Source organism: Tachypleus tridentatus, chromosome 13, assembly GCF_004210375.1.
Source record: "Tachypleus tridentatus isolate NWPU-2018 chromosome 13, ASM421037v1, whole genome shotgun sequence".
Classification (NCBI taxonomy): Eukaryota; Metazoa; Arthropoda; class Merostomata; order Xiphosura; family Limulidae; genus Tachypleus; species Tachypleus tridentatus.
Window position 1 is genome coordinate 262,707,683 of NC_134837.1, and position 26,206 is coordinate 262,733,888.

At 33.4% G+C, this 26,206-nt stretch overlaps 1 protein-coding gene across 1 annotated transcript in view; it reads left to right on the top strand.

Annotated features, from left to right (window-relative positions):
- LOC143240897 (WD repeat domain phosphoinositide-interacting protein 2-like) overlaps positions 1-25,343 on the top strand; it is a 31,001-nt gene extending 5,658 nt beyond the window's left edge. The window contains exons 3-12 of the mRNA XM_076484139.1: positions 6,561-6,727; positions 10,436-10,630; positions 14,229-14,321; positions 15,648-15,718; positions 20,376-20,483; positions 20,779-20,946; positions 21,396-21,503; positions 22,995-23,092; positions 24,286-24,391; positions 24,793-25,343. Of these exons, the coding sequence (XP_076340254.1) occupies positions 6,561-6,727; positions 10,436-10,630; positions 14,229-14,321; positions 15,648-15,718; positions 20,376-20,483; positions 20,779-20,946; positions 21,396-21,503; positions 22,995-23,092; positions 24,286-24,391; position 24,793 (1,115 nt within the window). The 3' untranslated portion in view covers positions 24,794-25,343. The remainder of the gene's footprint in view (positions 1-6,560; positions 6,728-10,435; positions 10,631-14,228; positions 14,322-15,647; positions 15,719-20,375; positions 20,484-20,778; positions 20,947-21,395; positions 21,504-22,994; positions 23,093-24,285; positions 24,392-24,792) is intronic.
- Positions 25,344-26,206: the final 863 nt, after the last annotated feature.

Genomic DNA, 26,206 nt, shown 5'->3' on the forward strand with positions numbered 1-26,206 from the left:
TGTCTCTTTATTTCAGATTAGTTCTAAGTTCCCCTCGGTGTGGATTCCTGTATGTGGTGAGGGGGACCTCCTAGGGAAGGTTCTGTTCTTTCAGTTTACCTCCTGTGGGATCTAAACATTCACCCACGTCTTTGCCATGCTTGGCAGCCCGTGAAGGGGAGGAGAGGATCCTGGTGATTGAAGGGTCTGACTCTAATCCAACACTTTAGCCTTGAAGTCCTTTAGATGGGCAGTCTTAGGTTGGCCCCCCCTGAGGTTATTTGGCTGGTCCACATGGGCTATGGTCAACCAAGTACCAGTGTTGGATGTTCTCAGCAGGTGTTGTGGACATTGTATCTGATGCTGGTGTTTGGGTATAGTGCTCACAAAACCCTGGCATTGTTGCAGATTCCTTGTTTGACATTGTAGTGCATCCCTTCGTAGGGCTCCATGGTGAATGGGGTCAGTGGGTACTGAAATTTTCCTTTTTACATTATGGATACTCCAATTAAAAACATTGATAAAATATTAATAAAGCAGTCTATAGGTAAATGACTACGTCTTGAAGATTCTGAGCAGCAGTCCTTACTATATGTACCACGTGTTGTATCTCATTTTCGTATATTGCATTCACTTTCAGACAAACCTTTAAGGCAAATGTCTCTCTTTTTCATTCAAAAGGGACTAGAGGGACTTGCTGGCTCTCTAAAGTCAGTAAAGAAGCTCCAATCTAGTGACATTAATGGTGGAAACATCCACATCTCAACATAGTGAACTCCTCTTGCATTCAAAGGCAATTGGGGATATACCTATTGAGGTTACACTTCATGCTATTTTGAATTTGTCATGAGGAGTTATTGTTGAGAGGGATTTGAAGAACATCTCAGAGTCATAGACTCTCACTGGTTTCTCCACCCAAGGAGTTTCTGCAGTGAGGCGTATCTCCACTCCCAAAGATGGAATTATGATGCCGACCAATGTCCTCATTCTCACATTTACGTCACCACGTCTGTTTGCCACCATCAAGGCAGGTTATCTAATTGCAGAATATGGCCATAGTTCCAAACCCTCTCTGCTGTTTCCAGTGTCAGCAGTTTGGTCACATGAAGACGTCATGTCATGGTTCCTTGACGTGTGCTCATTGCAATGGCAGGGATCATGATGCCGAAAAGTGTGAAACGGACCCTCATTGCATCAATTGCAATGGCTCTCACCCATTCTACTTTCGCTTTTGCTCTAAATGGTTGGAAGAAAAAGGGATGCACAGTTTGAACATTATTTATCCTGAGGCTTGCAAGTTGCTGTACACCACTTCATCTCAGATGTATGCTATTGCACTTTATTCCACAGCTACTGTGGTAGTGCAGACAGACCTCTCTATGCCCCCTAAAGAATCGTACTCCAAACAAATAAAAAGTCCTTTGACTTCCATGGTTTAAGTTGATGAATCAATTTCGACACTTATCTCTGTCCCTGATATACATTCCACCAAACCCCAAGATCTGCATCCTTTGGTTTCAGGTACAAGAATTTCTTTGGATCCATCTTTCTTTCTCACCCCAAGATGCAAAACAATCATTCATTCACATCCTCAGTCTCTGGAATCCACTTCCAACAGCAATGACTTGCCTAATCGAACCAGGGCAGGATCCATGGAGGTTGATAGACCTCCCTTGAATAAGGAAAGTAAGGAAAAAAGACGTGGTCATAAAGAGAAGGGTTCTCCACTCAATTCACCTACATGTAAATAAAAATGGCCACCCTGATACAATGGAACTGTCAAGGTTTATGTTTTAATCTGGATTACATCAAAACACTGATTGTTTCCTACCATCCTGTTTGTTTCTTCTTACAGGAGTCACCTTTCAGCGGTTTTCTTCATACAGAAATGGCAGGCTGTGTGATGAACGAGTGCATGGAGGGGTGGCACTATTGGTTGATCAACATGTGCCTGCCCTGTTTTTGCCACTTGACACACTTGGAGGCAGTAGCCATCATTGTTTCCTTGGGTCCTACCATCACTGTTTATTCTCTCTATCTATCACCTGGAGAGAGATATAATCAATCAGACCTTGATGCTCTCATCGAACAGTTGCCATCTCCCTTTTTCATCCTGGGGGAATTTAATGAACATCATCCCCTCTGGGGAAGTGCTGATATTGATAGGAGGGGTTGCTCTGTAGAGTGTATGCTGTCTGATCACAACCTTTCTCTTTTCAATACTGGTTCATCTACTTGTTTCCATGTGCCTAGTTAGTCCTTTACTACTATTGATCTCTCAATTCACTCCACTTCATTATTTTACCATTTTTCATAGAGGGTTCACAATAATTCACGAGGCAGTGATCATTTTCCTATGATCTTGAGAGAGACTAGCCGTGGTCGATGCCACCAAAAGCTGGATCAGGCATACTGGCCCTCTTTCACTGCTTTTGCAGAACTTGATCCTGCCATTGTCTGTAAGCCATCAATAGATGACTGTTTGGCAGCAGTGACTGACTGTATTATACAAGTAGCTTAAAACTTCGACACGTTTTCCACTATATCCTCGTCCATGGTGGAATCCTGCCTGCTACATGGCACAGAAGGCTCAAAACGAGCCTGGGATACTTTCCGTAGATATCCCACACTCTTGAAACTTGTCGCTTTCCAACAGGGCCCATGCACATGCTTGATGAGTAAGACGTCAAAGCCAGAAGGAATCTTGGATTAAGTTCACAACCAGCATATCCTCTACCACCAGTTCCAAAGTCATTTGGGACAAGATTCTAAAGGTCAGTGGGCAATATCATTCTGTCCCCACTCTCAATCTTGCTATCTGATGGCTAGGAAGTAACTGATACCCAGAGCATTGCCGATACTCTAGGTGAAAGCTTTTGCCAGGTATCTGGCACTTCTGCCTCTTCTTTCACCTTCTTAGCCATGAAGACTTGGGCAGAACAATCACCTCTTTCCTTTCAAGCTGATTGTCTTTATTACTATAATCGTCTCTTTACACTGGTGGAACTCAAACTGGCCCTTCATCGGTCTGGCAGTACATAGGTTGGACCTGATGATATACACTGTGAGATGTTGCGCCATCTGTCTCTGGCTTCTCTTGGTATCATTCTGGTTTTTAACCAGATCTAGCAGGAGAATGTGTTTCCTGATGCCTGGTGCCAGGCTATTGTCATGTCTTTCTCCAAGCCTGGGAAGGATACCAAGATTCCTTCAAACTACCGTCCAATTGCTTTCACGAGCTGTCTCTGTTAGATCTTAGAGAGGATGGTTAATGTTTGTTATGCTTCCTCAAATCAAACAACCTCCTCTCACCCACCCAGTGTGGGTTCCAACAACAGTGCTCCACCATGGATCACCTGATTTGACTTGAAACATCAATTGGAGAAGCCTTTTTCAAATAACAACATCTTGTATCAATATTCTTTGACATTGAGAAGGCTTATGATACAACATGGAGGTATGGCATTTTGCGAGACCTCTATATTTATGGGTGCTGAGTGTCACATTTTTCAGTATAAAAATTAATGCCATCACTGAACAACTTCCTCTCACCGTTGCAAATGGGCTCTATGTCGACAACTGACATGAGATGTGAAAATATATTGAATGGCAGCTACAGAATGCCCTAAATTGTTTACTGAAGTGGACTACAGCATACGGCTTTACCTTCTCTTTCTCTAAACCATTTGCATGCACTTTTGCTGCCATTGGGGTATTCACCCTGATCCTGAACTCTGTATCAGTGAAGTTGTGCTACTTGTGGTCTCTGAGACTAAGTTCTTGAGGCTTGTATTTGATCATAAACTTACCTTTATACCACATATCAAGCAGCTATGGGTCAAATGTACAAAAGCTTTTACCATCCTCCATATCCTCTCTACCACTACTTGGGAAGTGTATCAACATTATATACTAAAGATATATTGTGATCTTATTCAAAACTCGACTATGGATCACTGGTCTGTCTCTCTACCAGACCATTGGCTTCAAAGATGCTAGACCCTATTCATCAACAAAGACTTTGGCTCTGCACTGGGGCTTTCCACACTTCCCTAGTTCAGAGCTAGTCTCATGAACCTTCTTTGCACCTTTGCTGTTTACAACTGTCTTTACTGTATGCTTCGAAATTTCATTCTTTACCAAAGCATCCCACCTGTGTTGTGTTTCCCTTCCTCGATGGCCCATGCTTTATTAGACCAGATGGTCTGCCATTGCTCCTTTTGGCCTTTGTATCCAAGCATGGTTGGACGAATTGGGTCTGTTTTTGGATAACATTGCTGTATCCACTAGTCAATCCATCCCACCGTGGCTTCTTACAGTCCCCAATTATGACCTATCTTTAAGTCATCTGAGAAAAGTAGACACTCCTGATTGGAAATACTGTCTGCTATTTGCCATCCTTCCATTTCTATTTATACAGATGGTTCGAAATCAGGTGACTGTGTGGGCTCTGCCGTGGTTTGTTGTGGTTCGATGGTTGCGTGCAGAATCCCCTCTACAGCTTCTTTGTTCACTGCTGAACTGTATGCCATTTCTCTTGTCCTGGATTACATAGAAGCTAAGCAGTACTCCAACTGCACTATTTATACTGACTCGCTCAGTACTGGCCCTGGAATTGCTTCAAGTTGATTCACACCCTGTTCTTGCCGATATTCAAAACCAACTGGCCCATTTCTCTTTAATATCTACTTCTTTCCAGTTTTTCTGGATACCGGGCCACATTGGTATTCGTGGGAACAAGCTCGCTGACACTGCAGCAAAGTCTATCTGTTCTGTCACTGTTACTGCTGTGCCTGTTCCATACATGGACTATGGTCCTGTATTGAAAGCTCGGCTTCGTGCCAGTTGGCAGTTAATTTAGAATGAGCAACGTAAAAACAAGCTTTTCCAAATAAAACCCTATATTGGACTTTGGCCGTCTTGCTGTCATAAGGATCGAAAGGAGGAAGTTGTTCTAACTAGACTATGCATTGGTCACAGTTTTTTAACTCGTTGTTTTTATTTATCTGGAACTGATGCACCGGTGTGTAGCTTGTGTGATACTCGGGTCACAGTAAACCACATTTTACTTTTTTGCAGTCGTTACGACTCTCAACGATGGCACCATTTTAAACATGTTTTGTCCTAAGGTTTGACCATAACATTAGTGTTATTGGTGATGGTGACACTGTCCACTTTGGAAATGTTTTTAGTTTCTCAAAGGCTATTTTAGTTTTTTAATTTATACATTAGACCTTTTTAAATGAGATTCCCTTTTAAGAATCACAGTCCATCAAGTTCGACTTGAAATTAGAAAATGGTCATAAAGTCAAATAACTTGAAACCAAGACTGGAAAGGCCAACTTCAGGTGACTAATGCTGCTGTTTGAACTACCTGTTAGTCATCCTGGTGACTTATTGTTAAAATTTTGCTACAAGTCTTTTCAAATTTTTATTACTTTTTGAAAATGGCCATAACATCAAATAATTTAGAACCAGGACTAAAAAGGCCAACTTCAGGTGACAGATGGTAGTTTTTGTACTCACCTGTTAGTCTTCCTGGTTAGTTATGATAATTACATTATGCTACAGAAAGTCCTCTACCACTTGTAGTGTTTTCTTAATGCTATAGACTAGATGTAAACATGGGTTTTATGCCTTTTCAAAATGTTTTATTTTAGCTTAATTTACTTTTATAAATTTTCTGCTTTAATTTTAACTTTTTACTGGATGTTTGGCACAGATAGCCTCACTGCTTTGGGCCATAAAACACCAAATCAACCAACAAATGAAGTAGTTCTAGTTCGTTTTTGAATATTTTGTTTTAGATATACATCCTCTACAGTTCTTAAGATTCTCTACCCCAAAGAAAGACATACATAACTAAAATGGACTATGTCTCCACCCCAAAGAAAGACATACATAACTAAAATGGACTATGTCTCCACCCCAAAGAAAGACATCCATAACTAAAATGGACTATGTCTCCACCCCAAAGAAAGACCTACATAACTAAAATGGACTATGTCTCCACCCCAAAGAAAGACGTACATAACTAAGATGGACTATGTCTCCACCCCAAAGAAAGACATACATAACTGAGATGGACTATGTCTCCACCCCAAAGAAAGACACATACAAGTAAGATGGACTATGTCTTTACCCCAAAGAAAGACATACATAAGTAAGATGGACTGTGCTATTAATATTTATTTAAATGAATAATTTTTAAGAGCAGTATATCTCTTGCTACTTATTAATTCTGTCATAACATTTAATTTTGTTTTTGTATTTCACTCTTAAAGGTTCCATTCTGGTAAATAACATGTCATACAAGTTTCTTGTGAAGTATTATTGAGTCCATTACTAGCATAAAGTTTTTTTAAAAAATGTTTCTTTTAGTTCACTCTCTTGCTGTGTAACTGATCTATTTAAAAATTTAACACTTGTCACAAAACTTATCAGTTATGTTTCAATTTGTTTTTTCTTAATAAAAAAAATAGAAACAAATATTTAAAGAGGTTATGATTTTTCTACTGATTTTGAAAGTTGTCTGTGAACATAATATTAAGAAGCAGTATGTATATATTTTTTCATCACAGATAGTGAAGATATATGCATTGTGGAGAGGCTCTTCTCCTCAAGTCTCGTGGCTGTTGTTAGCCTTTCTTCTCCTCACAAACTCAAAGTCTGTCATTTCAAGAAAGGAACTGAAATTTGCAATTACAGCTACTCTAATACTATCCTAGCTGTGAAGTTAAACAGAGTTGTAAGTACTGAACATATAAACATTAAGTGTGTTAGCTGCATGTTATGGTATGAAATGGTAGAGCAATGAAAACAGTAATAAAGGTCATACCAGACCTCTTTTTTTGTTTTCATTTTTACATTTTACATTTTGGATTTCAAATGGGAGGCATTTCTATTGTACTAGAACTCCTCAGCTGGATTGGATATGTCAGCTGACAGAAGTATATCCATAGCTGATATTTTTATATGCTTTTGATTGTAATTACATAGTGAACTAATTAAAAGAAATGTACAAGTTATTGCTAATACTAGGGTCTGTTTAGTGTTTTTGTGAGGGAGGGAGGTGGTGATTAACAGTGGCTGTTTGTGTTTTAGTCAGAAAGAAGAGATTACTCCTAAAACAGACTGAATTTTCTTTTACTTCTGCTTTTGTAATTTATTAAAACCTCTTGCAGTTTTGACCATTTTAATGGTATTAACAAAAATCAAATAAAAGATTAATTTCTTGTAATTTAATACAAACTATGTTTAGCATTCAAAATTATATAGAATAGTGAAAAAAATTCATATTTACAAAATATATGATCATTTACTTTATACCAAATTGTTACTTTTATTTATAAAGGAATATATGAAAAATGTAACCAGAAAATCTGATGTAACTTTTACTTGGTTTGAGATCACTTTAAATTTTTTTTTCTGTTATTGATAGTTTAGCCAGTTTGTGCATTCTATTCATTTATTACATCATTTACTTAACTGATGTACAGGGTGTTCAGAAAGTCACTGTGCAGTTTTGTAATCATATTTTATTCAGTCTATTTCAAGCCAGCAACTGATAGCAGTGTTCAGAAACATAATAAGAAGGATCCAAGCCTGTATTGATGTCAACGGGAGTCACTTTCAACAATGTTTATAATTGTCATTCATATTTACCTCCTGTATTCTATATTGAAACATGTCTGTTAATAAATATATAAGTGTACAGTGACGTTCTCAACACCCTGTATTTCACACCTTCATGTACTCAAAACATCAGTTATTAACATTGGTTGATGTTTCTATATGTGTATATATAATTCTAAAACAATACCAAATGGCTGTTAATTAGGTTAAGTATGAAACAACATTCTTGAATTGTAATAATTAAAACTAACAGTTCAGAACGTAATCCTCGTAATAAAAAAAATGCACATAACAAAAATATGTTAATTGAATAAGTATATTTTTCAGTCATACCTTTTTGTTTTCTTCAGTGTAAAAAGTTTTAAACTAAAGAAAGTTTGAATATTCTGAAGAACATGAGTACTATAATGATAAATTATGATCATTTGATGGTATGGTTGATACTTGAAGACTTTATTGTGTGTGTGTATAAAATGACAAAAAGAACAGTTTCAGACAAAGTTTGATATCCTACAGGACATCAATTGTCTCAAACATTATGAATGGTAGAAAAGTTGAGATAAATTATAATGTTGCTGTTCAGCTTACATAGAGACAAATTGACCATTTCTATTAATTGTACATTAAAATATGCAAAATTAGGTAAAAGTTGTAGAATTAATATAACAGTTTATAATCTGTCCATTCAGAAATTCTTAGTGTATTGTACTGATATGCAGAACTTTGTAGTTAGTGTTATTTGCTAATTGGTTCAGTTGTTGGTTACTACAAACCATCTATACCACCACAGTAAGAGCTGCAGGTAACCTGACCAACACAGTTTGATGAAAACAAACTCTAAGTCTGGTATGTTTTTAGAGTATCTGAAAAACTGTTAACTGATGAAAATTGACCACATCAATGTTTAGTTGATGTTAATATTGTTGTATTAACATAGATTTGATCAGTTATTGATTGAGGTGTTAACTCAACTGCTCTAAACTTCAGTTGTTTAGATTTCAGAAAACTTCAAGAACCTTTTATGGTAATTAATAGCTCAATCAAACAAAAACACTATTTTTTGGTACTGTATAGTTATATAAGGATGTCTGATTGCTTTTTATTAATTTCTGAAAAAGAACTGGAGAAGGGTTCAGACCTTCTCACTTTCCTAGATTTATGCCTGTTTATAAAACATTAATAGTTACTGGTTTCTGAAAAAAATAGATGTATGGAACATAGGTCCTCTGGACCCTTCCTGTAGATATGAATCTGCAATTGAAGGGGGTTCAGACTCCACTCACCCTTCTAGATCTGTATTTGCTTATAAAATATTAAATAATAGTTATTGGATCCTGGACCCTTCCCACAGATCTGAATCTACTTTTACCACATTAAAGAATACAGTTATATATTATAAATTAGACTCAATATAATTAACAAAAAAAACAGTAAATTTACACTTTATTTGACACTTAATTAGTCAGAGAACTGTTTGCAAGTGTTGCCAGTTAACAGTTTGAAATAAATAACAGTGGCAGACAGTTTTAGTTACCATAACAAAGATAGGACAAGTAGGTTTAGTGACTGAAGACCCCTTAACAGTGGCAGACAGTCTTAGTTACCATAACAAAGATAGGACAAGTAGGTTTAGTGACTGAAGACCCCTTAATCCTGAGCCTACTACTTCCCACATTATGTAACTTTGTGCTTAACAGTAGAGATAATAACAATATTCAATGTACTTTACCATAACAAAGATAGGACAAGTAGGTTTAGTGACTGAAGACCCCTTAACAGTGGCAGACAGTCTTAGTTACCATAACAAAGATAGGACAAGTAGGTTTAGTGACTGAAGACCCCTTGATCCTGAGCCTACTACTTCCCACATTATGTAACTTTGTGCTTAACAGTAGAGATAATAACAATATTCAATATACTTTACCATAACAAAGATAGGACAAGTAGGTTTAGTGACAACTAAAGACCCCTTGATCCTGAGCCTACTACTTCCCACATTATGTAACTTAACAGTAGAGATAATAACAATATTCAATTAATTGGATGGATAGAATGATCAAAAACGGTAATAAGTGAAAACATTTATGATTAATTTTAATAAATTGTTTATTTTCATGACATCAATTGATTATTTTACTCTGTACTAATTGGTGTAATTGTTACTTGTATACAATTGACTAAATAATCCAGTTTCACTGATTGATCAGTTCTGTAGTACAGTGAGTAAAGCTCTCTTGCTTACAGATCAGTAGATTCCCAGGTACTTGGTTAAAGAGATTGTATATCATACAGAGTGGGCATGGCTGGATGGTTAGGGAGCTTGACTCTCAACTTGTGGGTTGCATGTTCAGTTCCCTGTTCCACCAAACATACTCAACCTTTCAACATAAGACACCCTTGGCTGCTGCATCATTAGTAGATTAATAACGGCACTGTAAGACGTAGTTTGTGGGTCTCTTGAGTTATATTAGCACAGTAACTTATTGCATATTTTATTACTCATTAATAATATAAATTATCCTTTATCTACTTTCTTTTGTTTCAAGACTTGTGATAGTAAGCTATAAACAACACATGTCTAGTATGGCTGATGCTTCAGTTGCTTAGTTCATGGTGACACATACTTGAAAAATGCAGAATTTCTCATGCTCTTGACACAATGCTGGCCTTTATGTCAGTTTAATCTTATTACACTATATAAACTACATTAAATGATTTTGCAATTTTATAGTTACTGTCTAAAATTAGAAGCCATTAGGTTGGGTTATAGACTACCAAAAGTTTTTAGAATAGTAGTAAAGATACATTTTCTTTTATTCAGAGACTTGTTGTCTGTCTTGAGGAAAGTCTATATATTCATAACATCAGGGACATGAGGGTTTTACATACGATAAGGGATACGCCACCTAATCCTAATGGAATTTGTGCACTTTCAACAAGTAATGAGAACTGTTTCCTGGCCTATCCAGGCAGCACGACCATTGGAGAAGTCCAAATATTTGATGCTGATAACTTGGTAAGAATATTTAACCTTATCCATTTAGCATAACTAAAACATTTTTTATTCAAACTTCTCATCAATTTATCTTAACTAAAACTTATTCTATTCAAACTTATCAATTTTTCACAACTACAACTTTTTCTGTTTAGGATGTGATAGAAGGGTATGGCTCATTGGTTTATCTTTATAGTTCATATTTCCGAAAAGTCAAAAGATTGGAGGCTCTAAATCTAGATTGCCTTAGCAGTATATGCACTGTAAATGTATAACATATGTTAAACTCTGAACATTCTATATATGTAGTAAGAGTATCTAGGAATTTGAAGTGAATGAGTGTTGAGTGACAGAGAAACAAAGTTTGAAAATTTATTGAAATATTTCATTTTGTAATTAAGAATTAAAACTTGTATAATATTAAAATTTGATGTATTAAATATTTTATGGCACGTATATTGACATACAGTGTTAATAAAGTAGTTTGGTTAAATGTAAAAAAGTTGTGATGCAAACTTGACCTGTTTCTATCCAGAGGGTTAAAACTGTTATGAATTGTGAAATAATAAGAACAAAGTTTTGGTAAGTAGGAGGTTTATATTTTAAACTGTACAACTGGAGATTAAAAAAAGTGATAAACTTCATTGGTGCAGTCACAATTAAAGGTACACGTTATGTACTGTTTGTTTTACCTATGACCTAGGTTTCATGAGTCCACTGCAGGCTGTAGCCATCTGTCAGATTATTGCAATGATGATGGGGGTTTCATTCACTACTAAGAGCTGGCTATGCATGCTCTCTCCGAGTAGTTTTGACGACGAGGTTCGTACCCTTGATCCACAGGTTTAAAATTGCATACCCTAACTGCCAGCCTCTAGATTTTTTAATTATGATTTAAATAAAAACAAGTAGACAAAATGCTTCTGTAGGCATCCTGAAACAATTGCAATATATGCTTTGAATTATAATTTAGGTTGTGTATCGTTCTCCAAATGTTACATGAAATGACCATTAACAAGTAGGATTCACATATCAATGATACCATCCTTTTAATATCTGTGTTCCTTAAAAGTCGCAATTGCAAACATTTATTTGGAGAAGTAGAAAACTGGTAGTAAAAAAAAAGTTTTAGATGCCAGACATATGTAAAATATTTAGGTTGAGTCAGACTTGAGTTGAGTGTGTTGTTATGCTAGGTTCTGTCACATGGAGCACATGTCCCTATTATATTTAATTGTATCTTGAATCCCCAGTTAGATAAAACTATGACTGATATGATTCTGAAACATCAAAATTTCCTGTGGGTCATCACCTAGTGATGCCACTGAGATGCTTTCTGCTATTTAATAAAATTTTGCAAACATTTATACATATGTTGAAGTGTTTTTGTTTTTCAAAGTAATGTTGTCTCAGAAAGGATTCATATGTGTATACTTTGGTACAAAATAAATTTCATATTTTTGTAGGTATACAAATTACATACACGATAGCCAATAAACAGCTGGGTACCATTGTGAAAATAAAATATTTCATGAGTATCATACTTCTTTTGAACATGTTCTTTATTGGGTTTGATTATGTTTTAATAGAATAACCATATGTGATTCATTAATTTCTTTCCCAAACAACCACTACACTGGAGACTGTCTTCACAAAACAATACACCAGGTGTATGCAGGTTATAGATGTTTCAATGCTTGTTTGATTAGTTAATTTTGTATGTCAGCTTCATCACTTGTTACATTTCTTTATGTGGACTGATTTCAGGAGCATGTTCTGGCATGAAAAAAATCAAATACAGTATGATCAGTGTCTATAGTCTGACTAAAATCTTTATACATTGTAATCCAGAATTCATCCCAATAAAATATGTTCATAGGATGTGTAATAGACTTTGTTAATTACTATTGAATATGTGCAATACTGTGTGTGTCTATATATATGTAATATATATATTGTTACCAGAATAGTGTACATTATTTTATGAAAGTGAATCATCAAAATACACATATACCAATGCTATATTGTACAGTGAAAAGAAAATTAAAAGTTGCAAACATTTTATTTCAGATCTACCCAAACAACTAATTAGTGTTTTAAATTCTACTATAATTTGTTTCATACCATTTTGAAGATTGAAGTAATTAGAATTTTCTACATAAAGGTGTACTGAAAGTAATTATATAGCATCGAAGTTTGGAGAGATGGACAATCGTTCATTTTAATGTAGTGTTTTCAGGTCATGACAGATGGCACTGGTGATCTTCTGGAGTTCCATCTGAACTGATGCTACCTGGAAGTTTGAAAGTGAGTATCTAGCATTTTGTTATCATGAAACAATAACCTATTGATGTGAGAAACATTAAATAGATGTGTGTTAATCTGAAGATATTTACTTCTAACAAAACTTTTGTAAAAAATTCCTGTTTTATTGTTCTTTGTTTTTACATGTAACAGCTTTGCCAGTATTAATTTTGTGTATCTTTAGGTTTGAGTCTGAATTTTCATTTAAAACAGATATTGTAGTTATATTTATATGCAAAGACACTGCTTCAACAGTGAAGCAAAGATTAGCACCAAAAGGAATAATTGTGTTAAAACCAGCAAGATCAAATCTATGATGAAAAACATTTTAATTATGGAAATAAGTCAAAACAGAAAATATTGAACAATGTAACATAAACTTGCAACACATTTTATGTTAATCTTTATATAACTTTTGAAATAGCTCTTTTCATGTACATATATTTATGTATAGATTACTAAAAGTGACATTAAAATTTGGTTTTCCAGCAAACTTTCAATAGATGGTACTCCAGAAGACTGTTTCAAGGTGTCTTGTTGTGGCCACATAATCATAAATGTAAAAATGTATTGGTACAGGTTAGTATCATTTATTGCTACTTTACAGATGATCTTACTGCATTGAAACCACAGGTTTTACAATTTTTTAACATCTTAACTTTGCATTTAAATTACTGACCTTGTTTTCTGTTCACTACCACTGCAGTCCACATACTGCATAATCTTGTATAATTTTATGATTTTTGTTATTACAAGACTCACTTCAAAAACCCTCTACTGTTTTTTTTTCTTTGAAATACACCAGGGACCCAAACCATAATAATTAGTGAGAGTAACTGTAGCACGGACAGTATTTCTTGTTTCAGTTGTTATTGACCAACAAGCAAGTTCACTTACTTGTTCTTATGAATGCTTTATTTATTATTCATAAGTCTAGGGTTATGAAAACATCCAAAACAAAGTCCTTTAAATTTTAATAAAAGAAGTAATGTGTTTTCTTTACCAAGTAATAAGATTGTGCAGAAGTCGTTGAGTGTACTACTAGTAGTAGGCATGTAGGGTTTCTGTGTCAAGTATGTCACAGGAAATATAGAAGAGATTGGAGCCAATTGTTACCTGTTATGGAACAGAACTTTGCTGGCAAAAAGTATGTAAGTAGGAGAAGATTCTGTGCCATTTTGTTGTTTACACTATGTTTATGTTGCTGTTCAGATAATATTAAAATTTACCATTTCATGGATATAAAATTAACATTTCGGTAGTTTTATTGCTTATCATGTATTTGTACTTGTAAAACTTTTTAACACCTTTTCAGCAAGCTAAAATCATGATACCAGCCCATGATAGTCCTTTAGCATCAATGACGTTTAATTCTTGTGGAACGAAGATTGCCACAGCATCAGAAAAAGTAAGATATGTTGTTAAACATAAGTATTTATTGAGTATTCATCATTGGAAACAGCTAATAGTTACACATTAGTTGAACATTGTATGAATTCTGAAGGAGCTATTAAAAGAAATCTCATCTGATAGGTAATCATCCCTTTATAGTATCCTGAGTAGTTAGTTGTTTTTTGACATTTATCCTGATATCTTCTGTGTCAAATTGTCTTTATTTATTCCTTCTGTTTGAGATGCTGGGTACAAGTTGAACATTCAAGGTGAGCTAGTGTTTTACGAGTTTTTAATTAATCACTTTAGAGTAGCAAGTATATGGGTAAAAATATTTTTAACCCTAAAAATCATGAATCAATGTGCATAAATTGCCATTTTTGACAACTTCAAATGAGAGAAAATGCACTGGAGTATTACTTCTGAGACCTTATACAGGGTTCAGTCCACTACTTTGAAGAATACTATGGAACTCTCAAAATCTTTTGTTTCTGATTGCTTGAACTTTGACAGGTTCCCCACCCAGTCATGACCACACCCACAATATTTGCATTTCATACAAATATCACACCTTCCAACCTTACACTAGCAACTGAGATTGGGGTAAATGTGACTTTTGGTTATTCTGCCAGCAAAGATTAACCAGTTTAGCACTGAAAACAAGTTTTTTAGGGCAATTAAAGTTTGAAAAGACAATGGACTTTCACTAGGATGTTGCCAGAAATGAGTGGAAGAACTTGTTTTCGAATGAAGGTTCCTTTGCAAGAGAACTAATTAGTGTGAATGTATTGCTTGCAAATTTTACATTACATTATCATTGGTTCTTAATTTTAGGGTTAATGAATTATTTCCTTTTATTGGAGTATGGGTTCATCTTACTCTCCAAATTTAAGTTTCATATTATTGTATTAATAATTTTTGAATGAAATATTAATTTAAAGGCAAAACTTGACATCTGATTTAGGCACTAAGTTTAAAGTGGATTTTAATGAGAATGTTACTATAGAGGTACTGTGTTACATGAACATCAAAACATTTAGGTTTTATCTTAGTAATTAATTTGAAAAATCTGTTTTCAAAATGTGTTCAAATAAATGGGTTTCAAATTTTTGTAACTTAATTTCACATTTCTTGTTCAAGTTTGAAATTTTGTGCTAATTATTTATAATCAATAGTAATTTACATCCTATAGGTGTACACACACCATTATTTTCATACATTTGTTTCCTTTACACTTGCTATGAGATTACTGTGTATATCAAAAGTCTAGATTCAAGGTATTAGACTTCAATATTGTACAAGGATTGTGTGATATTTCTAAGTGAAAACAAATGTTCTACAGGGTACAGTGATTAGGATCTTCAATATAGTAGATGGAATGAAGCTCTATGAATTTAGAAGAGGTGTGAAGAGGTATGGATAACATTTATTACATACACATGGTTATAGCATCAACTACAGTAGGTACTGACTAGTCTTAGGCAGCAGTCTTTTCATTTTAAACAGTAGTAATGATAACATTAAATTTATAATGTAATTTATACAATGTTCTATTTAAGACTCGTGTGTGCATCATTAACATTACATGCAGATTATGGAAGTGCAGTGGATACACATGTGCATCTGGAAACTTCTGTTGTTAAGATTTGTGACAGCCATTTTATTCAAATAAAAGACATAAAGTCAATTAAGATATATATTTATTATAATATACGTGTCAGGTAATCGATCCATCAACACTTTCTATAGTACAGTTTGAAAAACGGATCCAAAGTCCAGGTGATTCAGAAGATGCTATAAGTTATAAACTGAATCTTTGCATTTTCTCTCTTTACTGCATAACTTTCACTTTTTTTAAATCATCATTTTACTGCTTGGATCAGTTGGATTTGTAGGCAAATGTTAAACATCTTTAGGCTTTGGTTATTTTACTTCTGACAGAGCTGGTTAAATCTTCTTTATGATTTTTGTCTGATGACAAAACAGACATTTTGTTCCAAGAGTATCTGTAATATATAAATACCAAGTGTCTTGTACCACCTTATGGTTTCTCTCATGCAAGGATAATACAATAATTTATCTTCCTTGTTAATTCTGTTCTAACACATGTGGAAATATGAAGTACAACTCCTATATCTAAAGTTCACCATCACACAGCGTGTTATCAATGTGTGTGTCAAATAGTGGTTGGGAATACCAAGTAGTTTAGGAAACATGTATGTTGTTAGCACACAGGTGTGTCCTTTGTAGTAACTAACTGTTGGAAATGAAAGACTAGTTAATTACTGCACCTGATTTGGCTTATAACAAAGTTTTTATGTAACAAAGTGTTTTTCTTGAAGGATAGCACAAATGTAATAGCACATTTAAATTTAAAAGCTTAACAAAATGTGTTAAAAGAGTATGTTTTAAACTGAAGGGTTGTTTTATATATCTGATTTACATTGAAATATATTGTTTATGTTGAGACTATATAATTTAGTTGGCAACTCAGTACATATTAATCTTAGTGGGATTACATTAATGGGATAAAAGCTATAATAAAATGCACATTTTGAAGAATGTTTATGTAATTTGTTATTAATTCCTTTTGTTACTTTAATTTTCACCAGTGTAATGTTGACTACACAAAACTAGTTATATGTTTGATAGAATTATAGCATACCTGCTGCAGGTATGATGATGTATCAAAGTTGGAATTTGAAGTCCAGCTACTTCTGATTTATATTTACGTTTAGACGAAGAAAAAAACATTACCTGTTACATTTTTCACAGCAATTAAAATAATCTCAACAAACACTGATATTCAGGAATGCCATTCGCCTGTACAGAGAACAGATAGCTAGTACCTTGCACTATTACACTAACATTTTGGGCATTTTCTAAGCTTTTCAATGAAACTCCCATTCCAACTTGTAATGAAGTGTGCAGCACCAGTCTTTAATGTAGTCAACATTAAGCCTTACTCCTTCACCAGCCAAAGAATGACCCATCCTCCATCAATAGTACTACTTTGTGTGTATCAATAGCTTATTTTCCCTGACACTGCTGTGTTCCGTCGTATTCTTTTCCACTAAGAATTGTGGAATTCTTGCATTTATTATTCCAGTTGTTTTTATATATATGTAGCCTTATCTTTCATACTTTAATTATAATAAAGGATGACACAATGTTTTGAATTAATTTCATTTAGAGGTTTTGGGATGAATTATCTTTTCTTATATTATTTGATTTCTTCTCTTAATCAGATAGAGGTCTTACTGACATGTATTTTACAATAAGTAATATTGAATCAACATTAATGCTGTGTTTGAGTTTCAACTGAATCTGATAATAATTCTCAATTTCATCAGTACAGAATTTACCATAAACAATCAGACCTAAGGAAAAAACCAAAACTTGTATAAATCCTACTATTATTAATACTTTCTAACCAGGCCTACTGATAAAATATATAGAAATCGTACTACTATTAATACTTTCTCTGAATTTACTCCCTTGGATCTAACTGAATACAACTTCTTGTATCCACCTTTGGAGGCCCTCGTTCTCCTCCACAGGTGTTCTTATTTTCATTAACTCTTGCTTTGGTTGAGTTGAACTGCATGCATCATGACCTATTAGTGTTATCTTCAAAGTTTGTTTAAACCACTTTATTATCAATACATTGCAGGAAATGGCAGCTTATAATTAAAATATTCATCTGAAATCTATATCTTGTTAATTTGGAAAAAATAAATTATTAGTCTGTTATTTGTCACGTGGTGCATTCAGACCTTTGACTTCTTCCCTTCAAATTTTTGTGATATTAAATAAAATTCCAACCATTTAATACAATTTATACATAATTACAAGGAAGAATCTGAAACTTGCATTGCCTCATCTTTGTTAAACGTACATTTTTCAAACTTTGAAACCAACAAGAGACCTTTCTTGTACAAGTTGTACCTCGCATGATTCTGATAGTTATTTGTCATGAGCTTGGAAGAGAATAATTTTGTCAAGACTGTTGAATGGTGATGACAAAGTTGATGCTCCAAACACAAATGTGTGTGTGTGTGTCTGTGTGCATATTTTAATTTTAATATTTAAATACATGTGTACTTTATTTATAAACCCAAACAAGTTGCCAATATTTTGGGTATACTAACAAAGTGGAGTATATTCCTTTTCCTTCCACTTGAAAAAATATTTAGGCTTAACAATGAGGGTACATGAGAGTAAAATATATTCACATCACTCTAACCTTACTTAAATACTAGAAATCATTGTTTTTTATGTAGTTTTAATTTATTGTTCTATGTTTTATTACTAAAATTTAACTACTTGTAGTTAAATCTAGAGATGTATATGTAATGTCTAGTAGCCAAAATATCAGTGTAGTTTGCAAAATATTGATAATACACTTAGATTTATACTTTGTAGAACTGTGTAGTTAGGCCTTTTGAACTTGGATTTTTATAATTGTCTAAACTACGGTATAGTAAAAGCTAATGACACAACATCAGAAACTATACAACTTATATTTATTTGTAAAATTTAGAAAGGTACAGTAAAAGAAACCAGTGAATGTTGTACAACATCTATATAAATGTATACAAATATTTACTCATAATATACATTCAAAAACTGAAACAAATGTACAGTTATACACTGTTGTTAATATTCTTAAACAGATTGTATACAACTGTTCAGTGTCAACAACTATTAGAAAACACATTCAACAGAAACCATAAATGAATAACAATTTTAGTCAGGATGTTTTCCAAGGAAAACTAGACTTATAAATAGGTCTGATAGGTAATATTGATGCTTTATTGGTGGACAAATAAGTGATGAATAGGGAAATATGATTTTATAAACAAATAAAATCTTTCTTCATTTCTAAATTCTAAACATTCCTGTAGAATTATCAATATTCAAAGAATAACAGTGTTTATTGTATTGACACCAAACCACATAATAAAGGTTATGGCAAGTTCAAAGTGTAGTGTTGTTATACTGGAACAGTCATATTGTGAGCACTGGAAGATACTTACATAAAACAATAAATTACACATCTTGTTGTTGGCTTAAATGTTTTCATTGATTCTAAGTTCAGTGTGAGTACTTTGAATTTTCCAAGACAATCTTGTAATATATATAATCCAGTCTATTAGACATTCTGTTCTCAGAGCAAAGGTTGAAAACATGAACATCTGCTACTTTTATTTCTGATTTTATGACTTGTCTTTTCATTATTCTTTTGAGGTTTGTATACAGGCTTGAAGACTCAAGTATATCATTATATAACTCATAAGATACAGTTTTACTGAAACCAAATGTTTGAAATGTATTTAGGAGATTTTATAGGTTACACAAAATAAATATGAGGTTTTTGGGATAAAGAAATGTTTTTTAATCATAACATCAAAAATCAATTCCACTCACTCATAATAAAAGACTATTTTCACAAACAAATCATTAGTAAAAATACTTCATTAAAAAATTTGATTTTACCTGTACAAAAGACTTGTAATGCCCAATAAGTGTACATGTAGTATATTAAAAGTTATAGTAAAATTACTTAATGTGTATACAAACTCTTGTGTATTATTCCAAGCCCGTTGTGAAAGGGTTCACTGAAAGTATGTTTCAGATAGATGTTCACCTTTCAATAAAACCACCCATGCTTCCACTCCACTTTTACTGTCTCTTTAGTCTTGTTAAGAATGAGCTTTTGGTATACATAATATGTTGAAGTGGGAAAATTGAAAGAGGATGTGCCACCTTCCTAATGGTAGAGGGATTTAATATAATGCTGGTTGCACCATAGGCTAGTACATCACCTGTCATTACATTGTGGTTTGATGCTGGTTACATCATAGACTGGTACATTCACCTGTTGTTACATGTAAGGGTGGGATATTCATTCAAAGACTTGGAACACGATTAAAACCTTTTTAAACAGTGGTTAAAGATGACAGCTCAGTTCTGTGGAGAGGTGTGTGTGTATCTGAAATACATTTTAAAGTACGTAACAACTTAATATTTGTGAGATTCATAGTTAATTAATGTTTGTTTTTTTCAGATGTGTTAGCATATACTCAATGTCATTCAGTCTAGACTCTAATTTTCTGTGTGTGTCAAGTAATACAGAAACTGTGCACATATTCAAGTTAGATGATCCAAGAGAAGTGTAAGTACAGAAACTAAATCTTTAGCATTAAGATGCATTCAATTTATTTAAAGCTTATGAAATCAACCTTAAATATAATAGAAAATGATGTTACAATGTGTAATCTTAATATTTCTAACAAAGTAAACAAACTTATTACCATTCACTAGAATTACTTGTGTATTTTTTAGATTCCAAACCACATTTCAGTAGTAGATCATAACTATAACAACAGTGCTTCAACCATCATGGTACACTGTTTTAAAATATCTTATGTTAACAAAAAAATAATCAGATACCTTTCACTTAATAATAGAAGGTGTGTGGAGGAACCCCAAGGATGGATGGGATATGTTGGGAAGGCTTTGATGCAATCAGCGAGCTATCTACCTACTCAAGTAACCGATATGTTCAACCAAGGAAGGTCGTTTGCCACTGTTCATCTTCCTTTTTCTGGTTTAAAAAATGTGTGTGCCTTGGCTTTGTAAGTTTGAACCACATCCTTTATTTATTGCTTTGTAAACGGAGTTAAAATAGTTGTTGTTAATGTACTGTCAGTTGTATTCCATATCTGAAAACTAAAACTTTAAACTGTCATTATATTGTTAAGTTTTACTGTCTTATGTTTTTATACAAACTCAGTAACATATATGATTTAACATAACTGTGAATACATTGGAGATGTAACAATAAGCTTAATTAAGATTGTGTGATAATACATACAGTACAGATGTAACAATTCTTACTTCTCAGTAAATTATAGTTATACATTATAGTTATGTTGAGGAAATAAAATGTCATTTCTAGAAAATAAATATTTAAGTTTCATAATCAAATGTAAATTAACACTACTTTTTATTATAAACTTCCATATGTTTATATTATCAAAGACTAAAAGGTAACAAACCTCTTATTGGAAATATTTTTGAATAGAATTCAGAAGATAGCACGTGTGTTGGTAGCTTCAGCTGATGGATACTTGTATATTTATAATTTGGAACCAGGGGAAGGAGGAAACTGTACCCTTGTTAAACAACACAGGTGTGGTAGCTATTAGTACATGTATATTGTAACCTCCTGAATCTAAGTCAGAAGATAGGTACTTCAGTAAAAGTTATTTTTCTTATGAATTGGCTGAAATATGCTCATGATAAATATTTGTAAAGAAATTAGCTATTCAACTTTAGAATGCCCAGCATAGCCAGGTGGTTAAGGCACTCAACTTGTAATCTGAGGGTTGCGAGTTCGAATCCCCATCACATCAAACATGCTCACCCTTACAGCTGTGGTGGCGTTATAATGTGATGGTCAGTCCCACTATTGATTTGTAAAAGAGTAGCCCAAGAGTACACTGCTGAATTATGGATGGCTAGTGCAGATAGCCCTTGTGTAGCTTTGCACAAAATTCAAAACAAACCAATTAACTTAAGATTTTATTTTCAAGGTATGTCACCTTTAGCTGTATCTGTGTTTTTTTAAATGTTTTCTCCTAGGAATTTTAACCATACAATATTTTGTATTGATAATGTTCAAGTAATGGTTAAGGTAATGTTTTATGCATTAGCATAATTTACAAGTTATATTTTCTGGTAGTTTTAGCCATTAAAAAAAACCATTTTTTTTGCCTTTATTATCTGTGTATCTTGACTTTCTCAAAACTGAAGGCTAGCAAGCCAGGTGTGGCCAACTGTAAAGTCCATAATTCAAGGAATTATATTTCACTACATACATTTTGCTTGCACAGATAGCCCTTGTGTAGCTTTGCACAAAATTCAATATAAATCAAAACAAATATTTTGCTCTTTCAATTGTGAGGACATTGTAACTATGACAATCAGTCCATCTGGTTACAGGCACTTTGGCTTTCTTGGCTTGGTAGTCAGGGCACTTAAACTGGAATCTGTAATCATGGGATCGAAAACAATGTTTACCCCCATTCAGCCATGGTGGCATTATAATGGGATAGTCAATATCAACATTTGTTCATAAAGAGTAACCCAAGAGTTGGCAGTGTTAACTATCTGTCCTTCCTCTTTGCTATCACTTCAAAATTAAGAAAAGCTGTGCCTAAGTCTTAGGTCTTCACTGTTTAGTCAGTGTTGTCATATACAAATTGCAATATCTTAGACTTTCTTGCAGATTATATATCAACAGTTATATTATGTAATAAAAACCTTTTTATAAATAAGTTTATCTACATATTTTTATAAGCATAAAATCAAATTCTAATGTGGGTGATTTAACTGTGGATTTCTATACTAAAACATATTCTTGAATAATTGTCATTTAAAGCACGAACTTGTTTTCAGTGCAATGTATCTCCAGTTAGAAAACAAACGTAGAATTCTAAAATAAAAGTATAACAGAACTGAGAACTAAAATATATTATCTAGTGAATATACATTTGAAATATTTCTCATACTGCAATTCTCTAAGGTTTTTATAAGAAAATGCTTTTTACATGTACCTGTTGAGGATTGTAAACATTAAAGTACAACTGAGTTATGAGACTGGCTTATATTTAATAAACAGATTAGATGGACATGTGGATTCAGTAACTGACCATGGTTCAGGGCTATCACAAGCAGGAACAGGGCCAGTGAATGCAGGCAGAAGCTTGGACAAATCAGGTCAGTTCAGCCAAATATTTGGACTTGCATATACGTGATTTTGTTTCAGTGTGAAACCAAATAAAATCGCTATTAGTATTAAAAAATGTCCACCTGTCTAGTCTCAACATTCACACCTTTATGGGCTAGCTCATTGTGTTTAGTAGTGTGTTACTGGTGGGATAACAAATCATACAGTCAGAACTGAATTTGTACATGTTCTTCCGTTTATAATATGTATGTTCAAAAAATACTGAATTCATTTTGTAGATGTGATATTAGATTTATCTGGAATATTATCAGAAAAATGACAGAAAATCTGAGTAATGTTTGTGTTCTGTAAGGGTATTTTCAAGCATATGTTGCAAGTTGTTGCAGAAATTTTAGTTATGAGCTTCTATCATGAGAGCTGATGTCTGGTGTATTTTTCAATTAGTTTTGTAATTTTGTGAAATTATTTCTGCTGTACTTAAGAGGTTTCCACTGCAGTTTAGGTTGAATATGGGCCGATACTGGGGTGAGAATGTTACTGGAATTGCCATATATGAAAAGAGGGAGTTCTAGAAAAAAAAAAAGATTAGAGTTTCTGTATTCTTTCAACTGCACACCAGTTATATTGTATATGTAAAAATGGATCATGGTTGAGAAATTTTCTAAAACCCAAATGAGCTGTTTTTACATATTTTTCTCCACAAGTGGATTTTCTCGACATCACTGAACACCAGTTATATTGTTGTTAAATTCATTTCTTGAACTTTCACGTTTTTAGAACATCAGGAACAAGTACATGATATGTAATATGATAGAGAGAGAAATAAATTCCATTGTAGTTTCTATTTGTTGTGCAACGTACTGAAATTCCTACATAGCCTGTTATTATTAAAGATATTATAGTAGTGTTGACACTAATGCAAAACAGGGTGACCATTGCATTCTGTTGTCCTTACTGTCTAAATATTTATTTTTTCTTTCTTTATTATTAACTTAAAAATTATTTCAAAAGTGAGAATTACTTCTGTTAGTTCACCATGTAATCAAAATAACACTAGACATTTTATGTAAGAGGAGTGAAATGCTTGCTACTACAAGATTGAAAGAAAGATGGTGTTAACTGTTCATCCATCAGCATTTCATGTTTTGAGTTCATATGAAGGCTTCCAGTTGCTTATGTGTTTCATAACAGTAGAGAAACTTATGAGAAAGTTGATTTCCAGGTGAACACCACCAGGAGACCAGATCCAGCATGGGTTCATCACCTCAGCCTGGTCTTTCTCTTGATGATGAAAATGAATTTCCACCCATAACACACAAACCTGATTGGTAAGATTGCTTCATTGATATACATTATATGTAGGTGTGAATTTACACCCATTAAACAAATCTGATTAATTCTACTTGTAATTTTTGCAATGCTTCTACAATTTCTATGTTGAAATTAAGAGTACAAGGTTCCCAGAAGTTGGTTGCCACAGCTGAATTTCTATATGCATATTAAGAATGTACTCAAAATCACCTCCATAAAATTTATATAACAACGAAGAGACTCTGTTCAGACCAGATATACACATTCATCAGTTCTCAGAGCTATTATCTAACAAAATCTGCAAAGAAATGAAAAAAGTAATCTCTACAACCTTTATAATGTCAATGAACTGTTGTATTTTTATTGGCTTTTTTATGAAGTAGCAGTTATATTAAAATATTGTTCCTGGATTTTGCAGATGCCTAAATATATATTGAGAGTTTTGGAGCCGGCTCAGAGAAGCAAGTACTTTTGACAAAAATAACAGTGAAACACCACCATTTTTATTTTATATTCTCACTTGCTTTTAAAATGTCTAGTACTACACGTTGTTTTAACTAGATTAAGCTGATTTATACAATATGTTGTGCATTGAGTCATGTACAACTTGTAAACAGTAATTCTCATTGTACAGATGTCTGTAATGTCACAAATAACTGATGTCATACTTTGTCTTGTATGAATGTATTTGTAAGATGTGAAATTATTTCTTTGTTAAAAAATCTTTGGGTGTGTTATATATTCATTGTGATGAAGTTAATAAACATTGTTACTTTTAAACACTTCATAATATAACTATAGTTAAAGACAACTTTATGTCTCTTCAAAAAGATTTTCATCAACAAACATTCACTAGCTTTCCTGTGTACAAAGAATTAGAATAATATATGTAATTTGGTTTAAAAATATCTCAAACTTTTATTCGATCATGGAGGTTATAAAAGAAATAAAAAGTGCTCCGAAACTGTATTTAAACATGTCAGTCTTGTTTCTTATGCTGAAGTAAAACCTATATTTAATACTAAAACCTTCAATTACAAATGATCTACCTCTAATGTGGACATGGAGAATGTTTTGTAGGCCTGTTTTGGGTCACTGCTTCTATTGTAGCCTCTTTGTTGCTGATGTTCTGTTGGGTTTTATCACAACAGTATTTGGGTTGTCATAGTAGACATGTCTGTTTGGATTTATAATGATTATCATTATGGTGTCTGGTAATGAACTCCAGTTTATCTTGTGATCTAGGTTTGTTAACAAAAGTGGAATATGTTTTCAAAATGCATCATATTAGTTATGTTACAATGAAATAGTATCACTTCTGAAATTTTGTCATTGTATGTTGTGGTGGAATTTCATTGATGACAATTCTTAACACATGGCTCAAAAGCATAAAAAAAATTTACTGTGTTTATTTCATAAGAAAAAAGTTGTGTTACAGTTGGCACGCTTTAAGAATATATATATTTCACTCTCATACTCTGGGGGACAGTAGGTTGTGTAATCAACCTAAGTGTAATTTAACTGTCTTTATAGTCATTCTAACCAGTGGTGTTACTTATATTGAAAACAGAATCACTTGTTTGACGTAATAACCCTCAAACTAGTTCTGCACATAGTGGAGTTAACCTTCAGACTAGATCTGTTAACATAATCCCCCCCAACTTCAGCTATTATCACAAAAATTATTCAAATTGAAAAACTTTATAAATTGGTATTATTTTCAAAGATTGATAACTCTGAATGTCTAGATTTGGTTTTGGCAGGGTGCCAGAAGTACCATTTTGTTTTATCCAGTTTTTTTATTCCCTCTAAGTCATGTGAAACTCAGTGGT